At 40.4% G+C, this 17,202-nt stretch overlaps 1 protein-coding gene across 13 annotated transcripts in view; it reads left to right on the top strand.

Annotated features, from left to right (window-relative positions):
* Positions 1-17,202, top strand: part of LOC117418401 (transformation/transcription domain-associated protein-like) — a 93,044-nt gene that overhangs the window by 12,757 nt on the left and 63,085 nt on the right. For 5 of the 13 annotated variants that reach the window (XM_059035511.1, XM_059035509.1, XM_059035510.1 and 2 more), the window contains exons 22-37: positions 3,664-3,815; positions 6,405-6,604; positions 7,035-7,252; positions 7,450-7,647; positions 7,786-8,115; positions 8,281-8,442; positions 8,559-8,655; positions 9,143-9,264; positions 9,932-10,102; positions 10,323-10,391; positions 12,867-12,890; positions 13,668-13,787; positions 14,880-14,999; positions 15,922-16,086; positions 16,425-16,606; positions 16,849-17,047. In XM_059035511.1, the coding sequence (XP_058891494.1) occupies positions 3,664-3,815; positions 6,405-6,604; positions 7,035-7,252; positions 7,450-7,647; positions 7,786-8,115; positions 8,281-8,442; positions 8,559-8,655; positions 9,143-9,264; positions 9,932-10,102; positions 10,323-10,391; positions 12,867-12,890; positions 13,668-13,787; positions 14,880-14,999; positions 15,922-16,086; positions 16,425-16,606; positions 16,849-17,047 (2,529 nt within the window). The remainder of the gene's footprint in view (positions 1-3,663; positions 3,816-6,404; positions 6,605-7,034; positions 7,253-7,449; positions 7,648-7,785; positions 8,116-8,280; positions 8,443-8,558; positions 8,656-9,142; positions 9,265-9,931; positions 10,103-10,322; positions 10,392-12,866; positions 12,891-13,667; positions 13,788-14,879; positions 15,000-15,921; positions 16,087-16,424; positions 16,607-16,848; positions 17,048-17,202) is intronic. The other 8 variants (XM_059035517.1, XM_059035516.1, XM_034031402.3 and 5 more) reach the window with 3 other exon arrangements.

Genomic DNA, 17,202 nt, shown 5'->3' with positions numbered 1-17,202 from the left:
ATGCTGCTGTGAATGAACCAGCAAATCTGACAAACACAATTGTATTCCTGTGTTAAATAACTAGGGACAAGTCTCTGGAACCAGATGTTCATACCTTTGGTAGTCTTTAAACATTTTAATACAGGATTCTTTATTTGCAGATGTGTTCTCTCGTTTAGGGTTTATATATCCACCCCCCAAAAAAATGGTCCACTCTGTCTGTTGCTGGGGGTAAGGTTTCTGCAGTAAATGGATTTGCCAGGCTGGGTTGAGAGTTATAACATAAGAAATCCATCTCTTATTTCGTGGAGCTGACGAGAAAAGTTCCACTTCAGTGGGCTGTGGAAAAGCCATTGTTCTTCTCATTGAGCCCTTGATAGGGTGGTGTAAAAGGGCTGCCAGTTGATCCAGCTAATGCAGGGTCTAAAAATATATATATATTTCTTTCACAAAATCAGCTAGCATTCAATAGGTAGGGCTCTTCAAAGGTCACTTTATCTACATAATTTCATATTAACTGTCTAATGTGTGAGTGATTGGATTTCAGCTCGCAGCAAGTCAACCGATGAAATTTCTTATTTCATGCCCTCCTAAATGAGTTTTCCACCGAGGGTCACATTGATAAACACCTCAGAAGGCTGAAAACCTACAGCTCTCCTTATCAAATAAAATAAAGAAAAAAAGAAAAAACCTGAAAATGAGCTTAACAAGTGTAGCCTATTTTTACAGGTACTCTTGAAGGACAACCCTGAATTCCTTCCTAATCGGAGTAAAAACTAAACTGTGTGAAAGGGAAATGGCAGTAATGTCACAAAACTAATAGATGACATCCATAACCGTCTATTGCCAGGGTAGTAGATGGAGGGTGACTTTGGCTTTTTAAATGGAAAGTGCCAAGCATGGTCTTCACTGGAGATTCTGGAGAGAACATCTCATTGGCTCTGGCAGTACTGCGGGTTAGGGAGGCAAAACAGTCAGGGACTGTTTCTCCTCATCCCACTACAGCAGACCCTGCTTTCCAGGCACCTAGTTAGCTCAGGCAGACACCTGCAAGGATGGCCTTTGTCCTCCAGGCCGGTAGCTTGAGTTCCTGGGTGTAAAAGAGGAAACTGGCTTGGTTGTGGGATAGGAGGACCATCACTGAGCTGTGGTGGGGGAATAATTGGGGAGAAAATCGAGGGTAAAATAATTGGGCATTAAAAATGAAATAAGACTGTGGGCACTGGTGCTTTAAAGCACTGTGTTTATTTAGTTGATTCATGTTTTTCTTGTTGCCGATATTCTCGGCTCTAATTAAACTTCAGAGGAGATAAATCAGTTCAGCTCCGTGAATACGTTCCTATAAGTCTTGTATCTCAAAACCTGCACTTTAGTAGCATCTCTTGAAACACAAAAACAAAACAAACAAACAAAAAAAAAAACAGCTTCAGTTCTCCTCTTACAATGAAAACTCATCTAAAAAAAAAAAAAAAACGCAAAAGGAACCAGAGTCCTCTCCAGGTAATTAAACAGATCATCAAGCTATACGCTGTGCTCATCTTCCAGCCTTAATCAATCTTTAGAGAGACCGATGTAATTATTTACACTCGCTAATAGGTCTTCCTACCGCTCGCAGTTGATGGGGAAACATAAACTGTCATCTTCGTAATTGTGTTCGCCCCGAAAGATGGATGCTGTCCCAGTTTCCCTGCGCCACTTAACTTCATTTGCATGAGCAACTCCGAGCTACAAGCTACAGCTGCATATGATGAGCTGAATCAGTGTTTGTCTGTTTGTATTAACTAAGGTTTTGGAACTTCGCTTTTACTGAATAATGCATAGCGACTCTGTATTGAAGTCATGTGCAACTCAGTCCTTCCACTGGATTTACATTTTACTAGACGGTGGAAGTTTTCTCCTTCTGTCTTCAGGAAGTGTGGTTTCCACCAATCACTGGCATTTTTCCTTGAGCGTGCAAGCAAAGAATGCATGGATGACTGGATGACAGATGGGGAAAAGCTGTGCCTTTTTCAAAAAAGAAATATACCTAAAACAAAAAGCAGACAATGGAAATTGGTACTGATCCTAATAAAGGGCAAGGCATAGGGACTGCTGTATGTAAAAAAAACAAAAAAACAAAAGAAACAAAGTGAAATTATTGCGAGTGAATAGAAAACAATACTGAAGCTGGTGGAGGAAATTATGTTAAATGAGTTCCAGGCAGACTGCTTTTTCATGTTCTTCCTGTAATAGTGTAAGACTGTATAATCCATTTGATTTTCTTTTCCTAAAAATACCTGCAACAGTATCAATCTGCTAATATAATTCAACACTCTAAATTATTGCTTCTCTAACCTGTAATTTATTACTGAAGCATATTGAGGCTGGTATTTAATTTCCCTCTAGAGTTATTGTGCTTTCTCTCTTGTCTTATTACCTGTTGAAGCACTGCCTCCAAACATGTATACATTTTTATTAAGCTTTCTCTACTAATTGGAGAGCATTGTGTGCTGTGACAGTTTAGCTCCCTAATTTGAAGTGTATTGTAATACCGCTACTTGCTTTTCCAAGCTATAATCTAGCTGGGTTTAACAGCTGTACGCTTTTTATATAAAAGTCATTAACAGTGCATGGACTGATTTAAATCACTTTGCACTTTACGTGCACTACATATTTATGTGTCATTTGCATCTAATTTCATCAGTACGACTTTTAATCATTCTGAATTATTCTAAACACATTTTTTGGATTGTAAATTTAAGTTTCAGGATGTTATATAGTTACAATTGCCTCTGTTACACCTTGGCTTTCATGTCACAATGGTCTAATCATTCTTTTAGAATCTTTTTTGTTCGGGCACTTTCTCTGTTTTTTAATTCAATACAACTACTGAAATGAGTTGATAACCATTTAAGATTTAACTTTTCAGTACAGAATTGTAAGGAAATTTAATCTGAGTGCATACAATGCCAATTTGTATGTTAGTAAGTTTTCATTTGTTGATTCCAATATTGAAAAAGTTGAAGACAGTCAGGTGAAACCTTCTTGTTAGACACAACGCTGTAGCACCTAGTTATATACAGGAGTCAGAAAGTGATCAACAGCACATGTTCTAGGAGAAATCTCAGGTGCGACGGTAGTCTGTCAGGAGGGAATTCGGGTAGCTTTTCTCACTCTCAAGTGCCGGTCTTGTATATCTCTTGCCTAACTGCGTGAATGTGAAGCTGAACTCTGCTTACACTCTTTTTTTTCTATATGCCATCAGTTTCTTGGTGCAAGTTACAATGTTATTCCAGACACAGAACGTACATCCCTTCAATACAAGGTCAAATTTATCCCACTCTATCAATTCCTTATTCCTTTGTATCCTGAGTTGGAAAACATCCTCCCGTGACTGCTTACCTTACAGCTGTACTTGAGCACAGTATTCTCAAGTGTGCTCACAATGTCTGTTTAACCTTTTGTTTGGACAGAAGGAGAAGGAAGTGTACACTCCATTCATAGATTGCCTTCTATAAGTTGGTGCATCGCACATTTCGATTGACCCACATATATAACGCTTTTGCTTAAACGAATTCCCCTTACTTTTCTTTCTCAAAGTTAGCAAAAGCGTTGACCAATTTTAATGCTTGGTAACAGGAATCTATGACAGCTGTGCTTGTTTACCGTATGTGAAATGCATGGGTTTCTGCGTCTGTATTGCAGGCTATTGAAACAGCTCTGGACTGTCTGAAGAGTGCCAACACAGAGCCGTATTACCGCAGACAGGCCTGGGAGGTCATCAAGTGCTTCCTGGTGGCCATGATGAGCCTGGATGACAACAAGCATGCCCTCTACCAGCTTCTGGCTCACCCCAAGTAAGAAAAAACTCATTGCTGTGTGGATGTGTCTTTGTGTGGGCAAGTTCAACCACCTTGTATGTTTAAACTGTACTCCTATTCTCAGTATGTCTGACTTCCCTGTATGTAAGATCTCTAATCGCTTCCTATTTCATGCATGTGTTCCAGTTGATTTGAATTGTCTGCAGTGGAGAATGAAGTAATTACTCAGAAGCACTTACACTAACTGGGGGGGGGGTTGCATTATGATCATTGATCCCTTGTTTGGGACTAATTGACTTTCCTCTGCTTATCCTGAAAGTGTCATTTGCAGTGGTGCACAAATAAGTGTATCGGTTATGGTTCGGAAAGAGTGGCTTTGGTTGTCGGACAGTTTGATTTATAAGGTCCCTTCGTTGTTTCTTGCTCGCTGGTCTTCATCGGGAAAGACTTTTCAATCCAAACACTTGAAAAACTGCAAATGCCAGGCTGTAATTGAGCTCTATTCAAGTGCCAGTACGTATATTATGTGGAATATATCTGGTCCTCATTTTGAACTGCCGGTTTCAAAATACCAGGGGCGTGCGATAATACCGATATAGCGGTATATTGCGATATTCATCAGGCAGTACAATACCGGTATTTTTTGTTCAACCGATTCAGGGAAACATCTACTAGAAAATGTTGCCTATTATGTCGCGTGATAATCACTTTGCATGAGAACTCGTAATGCGAGCAGTGCTAACACAAAAGTAAAGATGGCAGAAGCACATGGAGATGGCTGTATAGGATCAAACATTGCGGTATATTTATGCAAGGCTGAAGTAAAATATGCTGGCAGTACCACCAACCTTACATACAGTGGTCCTATATCTTAAAGTACCCGAACTGCAATTATAAAATATAGATTTTTCTAAAACAAATTATACTAGTTCACATTATGTTTGTACGTTGAACTTGAGCTAAAATCAGTGCATGCAACTTTTAGGGTAGTCCCCCTTGATCAGTGCTGCCAGATTTGGCGGTTTTGCAGCCAAATTTGGCTTGTTTTGAAAACATCTAGCGGGTGAATGTTGTCTTTGGTTTTGTTATTTTTTGACTGTTTATCATGCATGGTTTTTTTTTTTTTTTTCTATTCCTTTCAATTTATGAAGTTGTCTCCAGCGCAGAACTTCAGTCACCGCAACGCCCTGTATAGTTTATCACGTCCTCCTCCTTGTCTTTTTTCTGGAGCTCTGCAGCCAATAAAACTATGAATTACACAAACGCACAGTTATTTTTTTATTCTTCACCAATTTAAGAACTGCATCAGTGCAATTTTAATAGTCTTTAAATAAATGTAAAAACAATCTGCCGACAGTACTGGACAATGTAATTTTACACTATATTTTGAATAGGTTTTATTTATCTATTTATTTATTTAATTAATTTTTTTTTTCCCCTGGATCTACTGCATTTGATCTCATCAGATAAAAAAAACAGCAGTTCTGGTACTGTAAGTTGTGAGAAAAAAACAAGCAAAACATCTACATAAATAAATAGATTGTAACATTACTTACCAGTATTTTTTTAAATAAATGTGTAGCACTTATTTATGCTTTTGTAATATATATTAAATCTTAAAAGCAAGGTCAGTCGTTTATTCTAAACCCTGGGTCTCTGCACTGACCGATAAAGCAGCTTTAAACCCGTGTTTATGGCTACAGTCCTAGGATGCACTTTTGAAAAACATGTTAAATAATTTAACATTTAAAGTCAATGTTTTTAGAGAATTTTAAATAGCTTTCAAACCAGCACTGTTTTTCTATTTTTCAAAATGGGAGCGCATGCTTCAGAAGATCCAACAAAAATGTGTTACTGTGGAGGGTTTAATTTGTCTCATTATATTCAAATACTTTAAATTCCATAAAAATTACAAAAAGCACAGTTTTTATATATGTAGATTTATTTTGGTAGCAAAAAATCAACATCAGCATTATTTGGCATTGAATTCTAATATGTATCGCAATATTGTTTTCAGTATTGCAATATATTACAGTACAGATTCTCAGTCCCAATACCCACCCCAACAAAATACTGATGATAAAATTGAATAATCTGTCACGATCGCAGGTCAGCACCTGAGCTGACAATATGAAATATAAACAAAAACATAAATACAAATAAAAGGACTTGACATGACTCCATTATTCAGCCACCGACATTAATACCAACCCCTTTCTGAATTACAAATGCAGTCGTAGATAGCTACACTTGGCCTGTCATCGCTGGCCAACCTCTGTACACTAAAGAGTTTAATGGATAACTTTTGCATATACAATGTCTTCAACTTTGAACTTCTCCGTTCAGCTGTACCATATTAAGACTTTAGTCTTAGTAGTCAAGTCTTCTTAGTAGTGTTTCCAGAGCTTTAGAAGGTATAACTAGGATGAATGTGATATCGCTTTCTGCTAGTTGTCTTTGTACCCAAGCTTAAATAATGATGATGATGATGATGATGATGATGATGATGATGATGATGATGATGATGATGATATCAAGGGTAACCTCTGACACATGAAGAGAAGCTTCACCGTTCAGTGTTTTTGTATTAGGACTCCGGTTTAAGGGGTATGTCTTGCCTTGCAGTTTCTCAGAGAAGTGGATCCCCAGTGTTATCATTTCACATCGGTATAAAGCCCAGGACACACCTGCCCGCAAGACGTTCGAGCAGGCCTTGACGGGAGCCTTCATGTCGGCTGTCATTAAAGACCTGCGGCCCAGCGCCCTGCCCTTCGTGGCCAGCCTCATCCGCCACTACACCATGGTGGCTGTGGCTCAGCAGTGTGGTAAGCCCCCGCTCTCACTGTTCACATGTGAATCAGGCTTCCAGCTGAAATCCACGTCCTGCTTACATAATGGTTGACAAAGCATCATTGTTTTGCATGAAGAGCTGTAGCTGTATTCCAGGAAAGGTGCTAGCTGATCGGCATACATAAAGCTTTGCGGGCACAAAAACATATTGTGGCCCATTTAAAGCTTGTGATGGGATGTAGCCTCTATGGGGATTATGTAGCATTTTGCCTCCTCATTCCCAGTATTACAGATGTGCTGTAACTTTAATATTTTATTTTAGTTACATTTTGATAGTTCTGCTAATAAATCAGGAAATGCATAGATGGCAAAGCCGGAAAGTGATGAAAAAGGAGATTTTAATGCCGACAGAGAGAGAGGCTGCATGGGGTCTGCTGGACTTGTAAGCTGTCTCTGTTCCTCCAGGCCCCTTCCTGCTGCAGTGCTACCAGCTCGGCAGCCAGCCCAGCACAGCCATGTTCCACAGCGAGGAGAACGGCTCCAAGGGCATGGATCCTCTGGTCCTGATTGACGCCATCGCCATCTGCATGGCCTACGAGGAGAAGGAGCTGTGCAAGATCGGAGAGGTGGCGCTGGCAGTCATCTTTGATGTGGCCAGCATCATCCTGGGCTCCAAGGAGAGGGTGAGGCATCCAGATACGTCATCTACTCCTGTTGCAGGGGGGAGGGGGGGGGGTTCAAATAACCCTTTTTTACCACAGTAGTAGTTAAAGAGTTAATAGGTACATCTCTATAAAGTCGTCTAATTAGGATCAATTACAATCTTAAAATGCAGTATCACAAAAGAGAAATTACATCAATTTGTGTTTCCCCTCTGCAGGCCTGCCAGTTGCCTCTGTTCTCCTACATCGTGGAGCGTCTGTGTGCCTGTTGCTATGAGCAGGCCTGGTATGCCAAGCTGGGTGGCGTGGTGTCCATCAAGTTTCTGATGGAGCGGCTGCCCCTGATCTGGGTCCTCCAGAACCAGCAGACCTTCCTCAAGGCGTTGCTGTTTGTCATGATGGATCTCACAGGAGAGGTAACAGCATTTCTTTGCAGCTTTGTTTACCCCATTCATTTTCACTAAAAACATCCTGAAAAAGCTTTGGGTCTCTGTTTGTATCTAGTTGAACCAAGCAGTATCTTCAATTTACTTTTATAACCTTTTGACCCAAAGGGGAGTCTACTTTCTTCTGAGCCACTTAGACCTGCAGGTCTCCCCTTTGCTGAGCTGTGCTCCCTGCAGGTGTCGAACGGGGCGGTGGCCATGGCGAAGATCACTCTGGAGCAGCTGCTGGTGCGCTGTGCTACGCCACTCAAGGACGAAGAGAAAACAGAGGAGCTGCTGGTCGCGCAGGAGAAGTCTTTCCACCATGTCACCCACGACCTGGTGCGTGAGGTCACCTCTCCCAACTCCACTGTCCGTAAGCAAGCCATGCACTCCCTGCAGGTCCTCGCGCAGGTCACGAGCAAGAGCGTCACGGTCATCATGGAGCCCCACAAAGAGGTACCAGATCCTATAACCCCCCGCAAGAAGATGATGATTGGAATAGTCATTTTAGAAATGCCTTGCTATATTCATAAACACTTTATGTTAACACTAATTAGATAGAGTTAATATGAATTATATAACTGATTTTATAACCCTGCTGTTTTCTCCCTCACCCTGCAGGTGTTGCAGGACATGGTTCCCCCAAAGAAGCACCTTCTCCGTCACCAGCCAGCCAACGCCCAGATCGGGTTGATGGAGGGCAACACCTTCTGCACAACGCTGCAGCCCCGGCTCTTCACCATGGACCTCAACGTGGTGGAACACAAGGTCTTCTACACAGAGGTGAGCTGCTAATCACAGATGGCTTTAAAGACTGGCTTGTGTCTTTTTTTTTTGTGTGTGTGTGTGTGTGTGTGTGGGCAAGTTCACTTTTGTGTATATTTGTTTAACTCTTTCAGCTGCTGAACCTGTGTGAAGCGGAGGATGCTGCTCTGGTGAAGTTGCCATGCTATAAGAGTCTGCCGTCCCTAGTGCCTCTGCGCATCGCTGCGCTGAGTAAGTAAAGCGGCACCCATGTTTTCATGAGGCCCTTTGTGTCTGAAAAAGGTTCCAGGTGCCCATGAAAGAGTGAAAAGGTTTCCTTTGGGGAATTCAGCCAGGTCATTGCAGTTATAATTGTTATGTGTAGTAGGAGCTGGATCAGAGATTGTCATTAAGTTTTATTTCACGGCCTGAGTGCCCCCATAGATACCGTACTAGCCCCCATCCCTTTAACTTTCACTAATCTCGGCATAAGGGATAAGTGTGTTTTTGTGTGAGCTTTATTAATCCAGGTGCCAGCTGCAGTCCATTCAGCTTGATCCCAACTGCTGAAAAAGCCTCTACTACCTAAATCAAAGAGGCTGGTATTATCCATGGGGAGTGTATTGGAACAGAAACAGAGTGCTTTCAAAAAGAATCTCAGAAGTTGGACGCCGACTCGAAGCAGTAATACCGCTACTTACTGGGGCATGAAAGCGACTCATTATTGTGTTTCTTCCAGATGCTCTGGCCGCCTGTAATTATCTGCCTCAGTCCAGAGAGAAAATCATTGCAGCGCTCTTCAAGGCTCTTAACTCCACCAATAATGAACTGCAGGAGGCCGGGGAGGCCTGCATGAGGAAGGTGGGTATGCTCTAGAGCCACCAATTTTTCAATATCTGTTGCGCTACAGTGGACAAAATGAGCTACAAATGAACAAATATGATGCTTCAAAAAAAGAGGCATCAATTATTGTTATTGGTTGTTTGATGCGAAGTAAATACAAAATGCAACTAAAATTTGCTTGGAAACATCCAAATACATTGTCATCCAAAAGTTTCTTTAAAAATGCAGATCAGTTCTGCTACACACGAGACACCGTACGTAACCTTATTTTAAACAATGCTGGATGCGCAGAATGTGTTATTTACACTCCTGATTTAAGATGGTACAGTAACAATCTATAATCACAATAGAGTGAAGAGCTGTGTGGGAAGCGGCCAGCTCTTCTAAATTGCCTTTTAAGTAAGTTACTATTGAAACTGTACAACATTTTGTATTTTTTTTTTTTTGTGATTGCTTCTCCCATGCTGTAATTATTCTCATGCTGATGAAGCAGAGTTTGTCCGCCGCACCTTTGGTAAAGATCTGCTTCATACGTTTTGTCCCTTAATCCTTGTAGTCCTCCAACTTTGATATGGCTGTTATTTGTGCCTCCCCAATGTACATTCTGGGGGTATCTCTCCAGTTGCCAAGCAGCAGTGTGGTAGTTGCAGGTGTAACGCAATCCTGTGCCTCCTGTGTATTTCAGTTTCTGGAAGGGGCCACGATTGAGGTGGATCAGATCCACACCCACATGCGCCCCCTGCTGATGATGCTGGGCGATTACCGCAGCCTGACTCTCAATGTTGTAAACCGCCTTACCTCCGTCACACGGCTGTTCCCCAACTCCTTTAATGACAAGTTCTGCGACCAGATGATGGTGAGTAGCCTTTCGGGCAACAGACTCATCTGAGGACCTCTTGATATTTGTCTTGCAGCTGCTATAAGTCATCGTTGCAACTAGGTTGTAATTATTCACCGCAGCAATGACAATATAGGGATGGTACTTTTCATGGTGACCCATGAGTTTATTTTATTCATTGAAATGTTATCACAGTATTGGTAGTTGTGCTTGTTAAAGGGGTGTTTCCTTCCTCTAGCAACACCTGCGGAAATGGATGGAAGTGGTGGTGATCAATCACAAAGGAGGGCAGAGAAGCGATGGAAGTGTAAGTAAAGTCTTAAATGTTCTTTCATTTTGATTTTGAATGATATGGATAGCCAAAGTAAAGCATTTAGCCTTAGCCTTAACTGTGCTGTGTTACAATAGCTTTGGCCCCCACTGTGAGGTATAACAAAAGGGTTTTGTGATTTTGGTTTGCTGCAAATATTTTCCATATAAATGCCTTCAATATCGTAACATTCATTTCAAGTTCTCATTAAAACAGCTTGAATCGATATTCTGAAGAACAAAATATTAAAAGTATGCAAGATAATCATTAAAATACTTTATCTTGACATGTTTACAGCTTTCTCAAGATGTGTTTTTTTTTGTTTTGTTTCAGGATCTCAAGGTATATATAATATAGTAATTATATATATATATTTTTTTTTAAATAAGTAACTCCTCCAAAAGTGACAGTCTGAAAATAACCTGGCTTTTCAGCTGCAGTAAATCTTCATAAAAGCAGCTGCATTATACCACCCATGGTGCTCTGGCTTCAATGGACAGAGCAGTAATGAGGATGCACAGTATTCTGTAGGTCTGCATACTGATGTTTTACGCAAAGCCCTCCCCAGCACTGGCTCCCTGTACGTGTGAAGTGTGAGCTGCTGCAATCGATGATTAATTAGGGAAGGGGCCCCTGTGGCTGTGTTTCATAATGAGACTCGCGGTGGTTACTTGTTATCTCCCTGACAGATAACCTTGTTAAAAGAAGAAAAGGTGAAATAAATGCATAACATTTCGGCTGCGCAAAAATATGTATATATATATATTTTTTTAAATCTTCTAATTAAATGCAAATATCCACTCTTCCTTGCCCTTTTAACTTTATTTTATGCAAACAGTTTGACTGCAGATTACAGCAGAATTGCAACATGGGTGGCAGGGGGTCGTAAAACTCATCAAAAGAGGAATGCAAACTAAGGATTTGATAATAGGAGTGTGAGCATGAATGTTTATTATAGTGTTGATTTATATTAAGCCTAATTGCTGTTCCTTGGGAGGGGGGTTTGGTTGTGTGTAACTGGATAGATGCTTAAGCTGTGTTTCCAAAACTTTGGATACTGCTAATTTAAAGAAGTGATGACCAAGGATTTCAGATCAATTGTATTTGAAATACTTGTATGTTCTAAAACCAAACCTAGAACCAAAAGATTCATAGATATATTATTATTACTTTTATTGTTCTAATATTTATCGATGCGTTTCAGTTCAGCATTTCATATAGCTTTTGCATTTCTTTCGTTTTAATCACTGTTCAAACAAGCTTACGGCCCACTTGCATTTAACTTCTCTCTGTTCCTAGCTGACATTCCTTTTGTTTTTTGCGTTTATTTTTCTAATGCCACTTTCATGTTCTACATATAAAACTTAGACCTCGCTACTATCTTCACTTCACATGCACTTTTGTTTGTGTAAGTGGGATTTCAAACCCAGGAACTCTTGACAACATTTCCACAAAGTGAGAGACAAACATTTTAACTGTTTAGAACTCAGCGTAACAAAAGAGCAAAGACCAAATCCAAATACAAAATTAACAATCAATCGAATCTCATTATTGAACAAGTACCAGTTAGGAAGAAATGTTTTAAGTTGCATAAACAGTTTCTTGTGCCTATCGGCACTTGAAACAATAAGTTATTTTTACTGATTCAAGACTTATCGTTGTTTATCCCGCACTTAATACCAGCATTCTTGCTTAAACTGCAGTGCAATGGGGACCTTGGATAGCTTGAAGGACTGCTGGAGTTGCATTTTGCAGCAGCTTCATTTGGTACAAAATGGACCCATGGTTTTTACAGGGCCAAAGATCAATGGCCTGGTGGTTTGCAACTAAATCCTGAGATGCTGCTAATAAATTACAAGTGACCCGCAAAGGTCTTCTGCGCTGCCGAAAGCAGTCTTTGTTGCCAACCTCAGCTGATCACCCTAAAAAAGTAATTAGCTCTCCGACAGCTGGACTGCTCAATTTCAGGTTGAGCTCATTTGCAGCACATGTTCTGGTCCATCGTCTTGTATTTCTTATCGCTAGTTTGGCAGTGGCCTTTTGCTGAATTGTAGTACTGCGAAACATACACTACATAAAGAAAACCCTAATGATAGAGTTGGTATGGTAATTACAGACAGCAGTTTTCCTTTAGACTAGTTCTTGTCTCTTGTACAAGACAAACATGCATGTGTATTAAATTGGATTTAATAAAATAACCCATTTATGCTGTCAAACAAAAGCATTTCCAAAGTCCTGTATGTGTGTGTATTCATATAACTTATTAAATTAGACGGTTTATTGTGTGTGTTTTGTCTATATTGTATATTGTTTCTTTTCAGATTTTGAACTGTGCCCTTTGATAAGATTGTAAGGTGATTTGGTGCAAGGGCTCTTGTTCTTTTGCAGTTGTTTTTTTTTGTTTGTGCTCATATCCATACCCTTATTCATGCTGCATTCTTTTCTTTCTTTTTTTTTTTTATTTCGGCTCAGCCTGCTGTAGAAGGTGGTGTGGAGGTGAGAATCGCAGTCAAGCTTCAAGCAATACGTTTGTTTGGTGTTTTATTTTAATGTTTTTTGCGGTGATTTTTTGTTTCTGGTTGTGGTGGTAGTTTTGTATTGTGTAGTTTGTGACGCTGTTGTGCTTAGTTCTTTGGGGGGCAATGTTTTTTGTGATAACCCTCTGTTTTGTGGTTGATGATATACCAGTCCCAACAGGTAGGTGGTAGGTAATTGTCATCAATGATATGCATAGACCTGGCATGCACAGTATCTGAAGTGAATCTGTACTGTTAAAGAAACAAGATACTGTTACTACTAGGTCAGCCAACAGCTAATCGAGCTAGGGAACAAGTACCAGTTATATTGTTACAGTAAAATATCTGACATTTTAATTATTTTAACCATATTACTAACTTTTCAATCCGAGGGATTGATCATGAAATTAGTATGTTATGCAGTGTCTGTTAAATTTGAAATACACTGCCGGCAATATCAGCTGTTTGTGTAAATAGATTTTAAAATATTCCTCACATACTCGCGTATCACACATAAAATATATTGTTATTTGCAACAGGACAAGTTTTTCTCTCTAAGGAATCTGATGCTTGTCTGCGTTGTGGGCCTAATCTCCTCACTTAACATGCTACTGCATTAGACATATTTTTAATGCTGTTATCAGGAGTTGTTTGAATCCTGCCGGATAGATGTGTGAACTGACAATTGGCGTGTTATGGTAGCTTAAGATGCAAATAGGTTTGCCTATTTTTTTTTTTCCTCCCTCTTCCTGAATAGGAAATGAAAATTTGCTCAGCGATTATTAATCTGTTCCACTTGATACCGGCGGCCCCACAGACCCTGGTCAAACCGCTGCTGGAGGTGGTGATGAAAACGGAGCGAGCCATGCTAATAGAGGTAATACTAATCCACTGGAGCGTGAACCCGTTCATTCAGCATTTTAAGAGAGATTAATTGCTTCTGGTGCATTGATAACAAATGAACAATCTTTTTTTTTTTTAATTTTTTTTTTTTTTAAATAGCCCACACAGTGCTTCTGCCTACAAAATACATAAATAAAAAACTTAATGCTGATTTTGTTGCTTTTTTATTTATTTATTTATTTATTTATTTATTTATTTATTTAGCAGACGCCTTTTATCCAAGGCGACTTACAGAGACTAGGGTGTGTGAACTATGCATCAGCTGCAGAGTCACTTACAATTACGTCTCACCTGAAAGACGGAGCACAGGGAGTTTAAGTGACTTGCTCAGGGTCACACAATGAGTCAGTGGCTGAGGTGGGATTTGAACCGGGGACCTCCTGGTTACAGGTGGGATTTGAACCGGGGACCTCCTGGTTACAAGCCCTTTTCTTTAACCACTGGACCACACAGCCTCTTTTGGTACTCCACTCAGTGTTTATTTATGGAATCAAACACATTTTGATGAATTCACAGGGGTACTTCCAAGGAAATGTTACCTAAAATTCTCTAGATCAAATTTAAAATAAAAAGCATCCAACATAGCGAGTTATCGAAATTGGAGAAGGTGCCATGTCCAGGGTGTCATAATTTGTGACAAAGTTACAGCCAAGCTTGTTTAGTATGAATAGTTGTGGCTGAAAAAGTAAAGATCTTGGCCTAGTAGCCCTAAGCTGGCTGGAACGATCTGTCAATGAGAGAGCTTAAGATCCTTTCTCAATAATACAGCACACTGTGGTGTCTCAATTTATAGCACAGGTTGTCAAATTATCCCATAGTTAAAGGCTACTGTAATCTGTTTTTTTATGTGAAAGGAAAATTACAAAACACATAAAACAAGCAACTTTCAAGGTTCAGTTCAAGATTTGAAAGTAACAGATTTTTTTTCACAAACATTTTGCATATTTAGAGTTTAGTGTAAACCCTTGACAGATCAATCCAAATGTGTTGGAATGACTGCTAATTTGTCTGTGTATGAATGGCAAGGCTTGCCGTTGAGTTTACCTTACTGCATTGCTGTCTTCAGGCTGGAAGCCCGTTCAGGGAGCCCCTGATTAAGTTCCTGACGCGTCACCCGTCACAGACAGTGGAGCTGTTCATGATGGAAGCCACCCTGAATGACCCCCAGTGGAGCAGGATGTTCATGGTGAGGATCGACCCACCTGACAGTGATTTCTGTAGAACCACATTCTCCATGGATTCACCCTGTAAATCCTCATCAGAGTTATCCAAAATAACAATACAAAAATGCAATTGCAAAAGCTGTCCACTAAGTGGTGCTGTGTGCTATATATATATATATATATATATATATATATATATATATATATATATATAATTAATTTATTTATTTAGTTGAACAATAACCTTTTTAAAGGCCTTTTTTCATCAGATTTCTTTTTCTTTTTTTGCACATCTCCTAATTGGTGCCTGCTGAAAATCCCCACATAAAATGTTTCAAAATACATGTTGTGGATTCAGTTCTTGCTGAGAGTCAGCAGGGATTTATATCGCTTTTTTATTTTCTGTCTTGCTTTCCCATCCTGTTAAAAATGAAAGACATCCCGAGACGAGAGTAGATTGAAGCAGAGATAAAAGCTAATAAAAGAAATGCAGGTGGATGAAGGTGTTGATTGAGAGATTGATAAGACAGAAAGCTATTAAAGAGATAGATGGATCTATCAGTAGATTGGAAGATCTTGAAATAGGTGGTAATGTGAGGTTAGTTCTGGGTTTTTTGCAATCTAATTTGAATGTCGTAGCACAAGACTAGTTTTCAAAGATAATTTCTCCCAAACTGCCTGTTTCGAGTCAAACCCCAGACCCAGGCTGGTCAAAATATTTATGTGAACTTAGGCTTGAATTCTACCAGTGTATCTTTGCATTAGGCTTTGTATCCACTATCTAACTCCCGTCTGAAACCTGTTCTTTTTACCACCTTTTCTAATAATTGTCTCTCTGCAAGCAAGTTAATTCCTTAGACCACAGTAGACAGTCTAAAATAGACTAATTTAACAACCCAGAGTGGACCCATCTTAATGCTGCTGTGGTGTTGTGCTTTCTCACAGAGCTTCCTGAAGCACAAGGACGCCAAGCCCCTGCGGGATGTCCTGGCCTCAAACCCCAATCGCTTTGTGACCCTGCTGCTCCCGGCAGCGGCCCGGCCCGGCTCTCCCTCCACCAGCACCAGCACCAGTACCATGCGGCTCGACCTGCAGTTCCAGGCAATCAAGGTAGGTGGCAGCCCAATGCTGGAGATCCGGATCCGGGAAATAAGATCACATCCATTTTTAAAATAATAATAATGCAGTTTTGCTCGAGTATAAATATTTGCTCAGGAGCTTTAGTATCCTTTTGGAACCTTTTAAAATATGTGTGAACTTTGTACTGGAGCAGATGCGTAGTGTGTTATGTACCTTGTTCTTTGCAGTCCCTGAACTAATAACGGCATTAAAAGATTTGTGTTCCCACTAGGAAGTAAACAGAGCTGTGCCGAAACATATCCCTCTTTTCTGGTTCAGTTTTAATATGTGTCTGTGTCGTGGTCGTCCCCCCCCCCCCCCCCCCCCAGATAATCAGCATCATTGTGAAGCACGACGAGGCCTGGCTGGCAGGGCAGCACTCTCTGGTTGGCCAGCTGAGGCGTGTCTGGGTGAGCGAAGCCTTCCAGGAACGCCACCGCAAAGACAACATGGCTGCCACCAACTGGAAGGAGCCCAAGCTACTTGCTTATTGTCTGCTCAGCTACTGCAAGTAAGGGCAGCTTAGTTTTCTTTTCTGTGGGGGTTGGACAGAGGTAGTTTGTTTCTGCTGATTGAAGAAGATTAAGAAAATAAATATATATATATATATATATATATATATATATATATATATATATATATATATATATAGTGTAACTTGTTACAGGATTGGGTTGGAAGTGATCCTTCTGGTTTCTATAATTGTTCAATGAAGTGTAGATGGACCCAGTTTGTACTTTTTCTTGTTTCAAGGCGCAACTATGGTGAGACTGAGCTGCTGTTCCAGCTGCTGCAAGCTTTCACGGGCCGTTTCCTGTGCAACATGACCTTCCTGAAGGAATATATGGAGGAGGAGATTCCCAAGAACTACGGCATCGTCCACAAGAGGGCTCTGTTCTTTCGCTTCGTCGAGATCAATGACCCGAACTTCGGGGACGAGCTGAAAGCCAAGGTGAGGACTTCACGCTAAATCAATGAGACCACACTCGCAGGACTCGCAGCCCATCTGTTTGACAGGGAACTTACACCAAATCAAGGAATTTTGAACATATTCAAACTCCAGCAAAAAAAGGCCAGACCATCCAACAAATTCAGCAAGACCCCTTG

This window comes from Acipenser ruthenus, chromosome 13, assembly GCF_902713425.1.
Source record: "Acipenser ruthenus chromosome 13, fAciRut3.2 maternal haplotype, whole genome shotgun sequence".
NCBI lineage: Eukaryota > Metazoa > Chordata > Actinopteri > Acipenseriformes > Acipenseridae > Acipenser > Acipenser ruthenus.
Note: the sequence above shows the minus strand (reverse complement) of the source record. Positions and strands in the feature narration are given on the sequence as shown.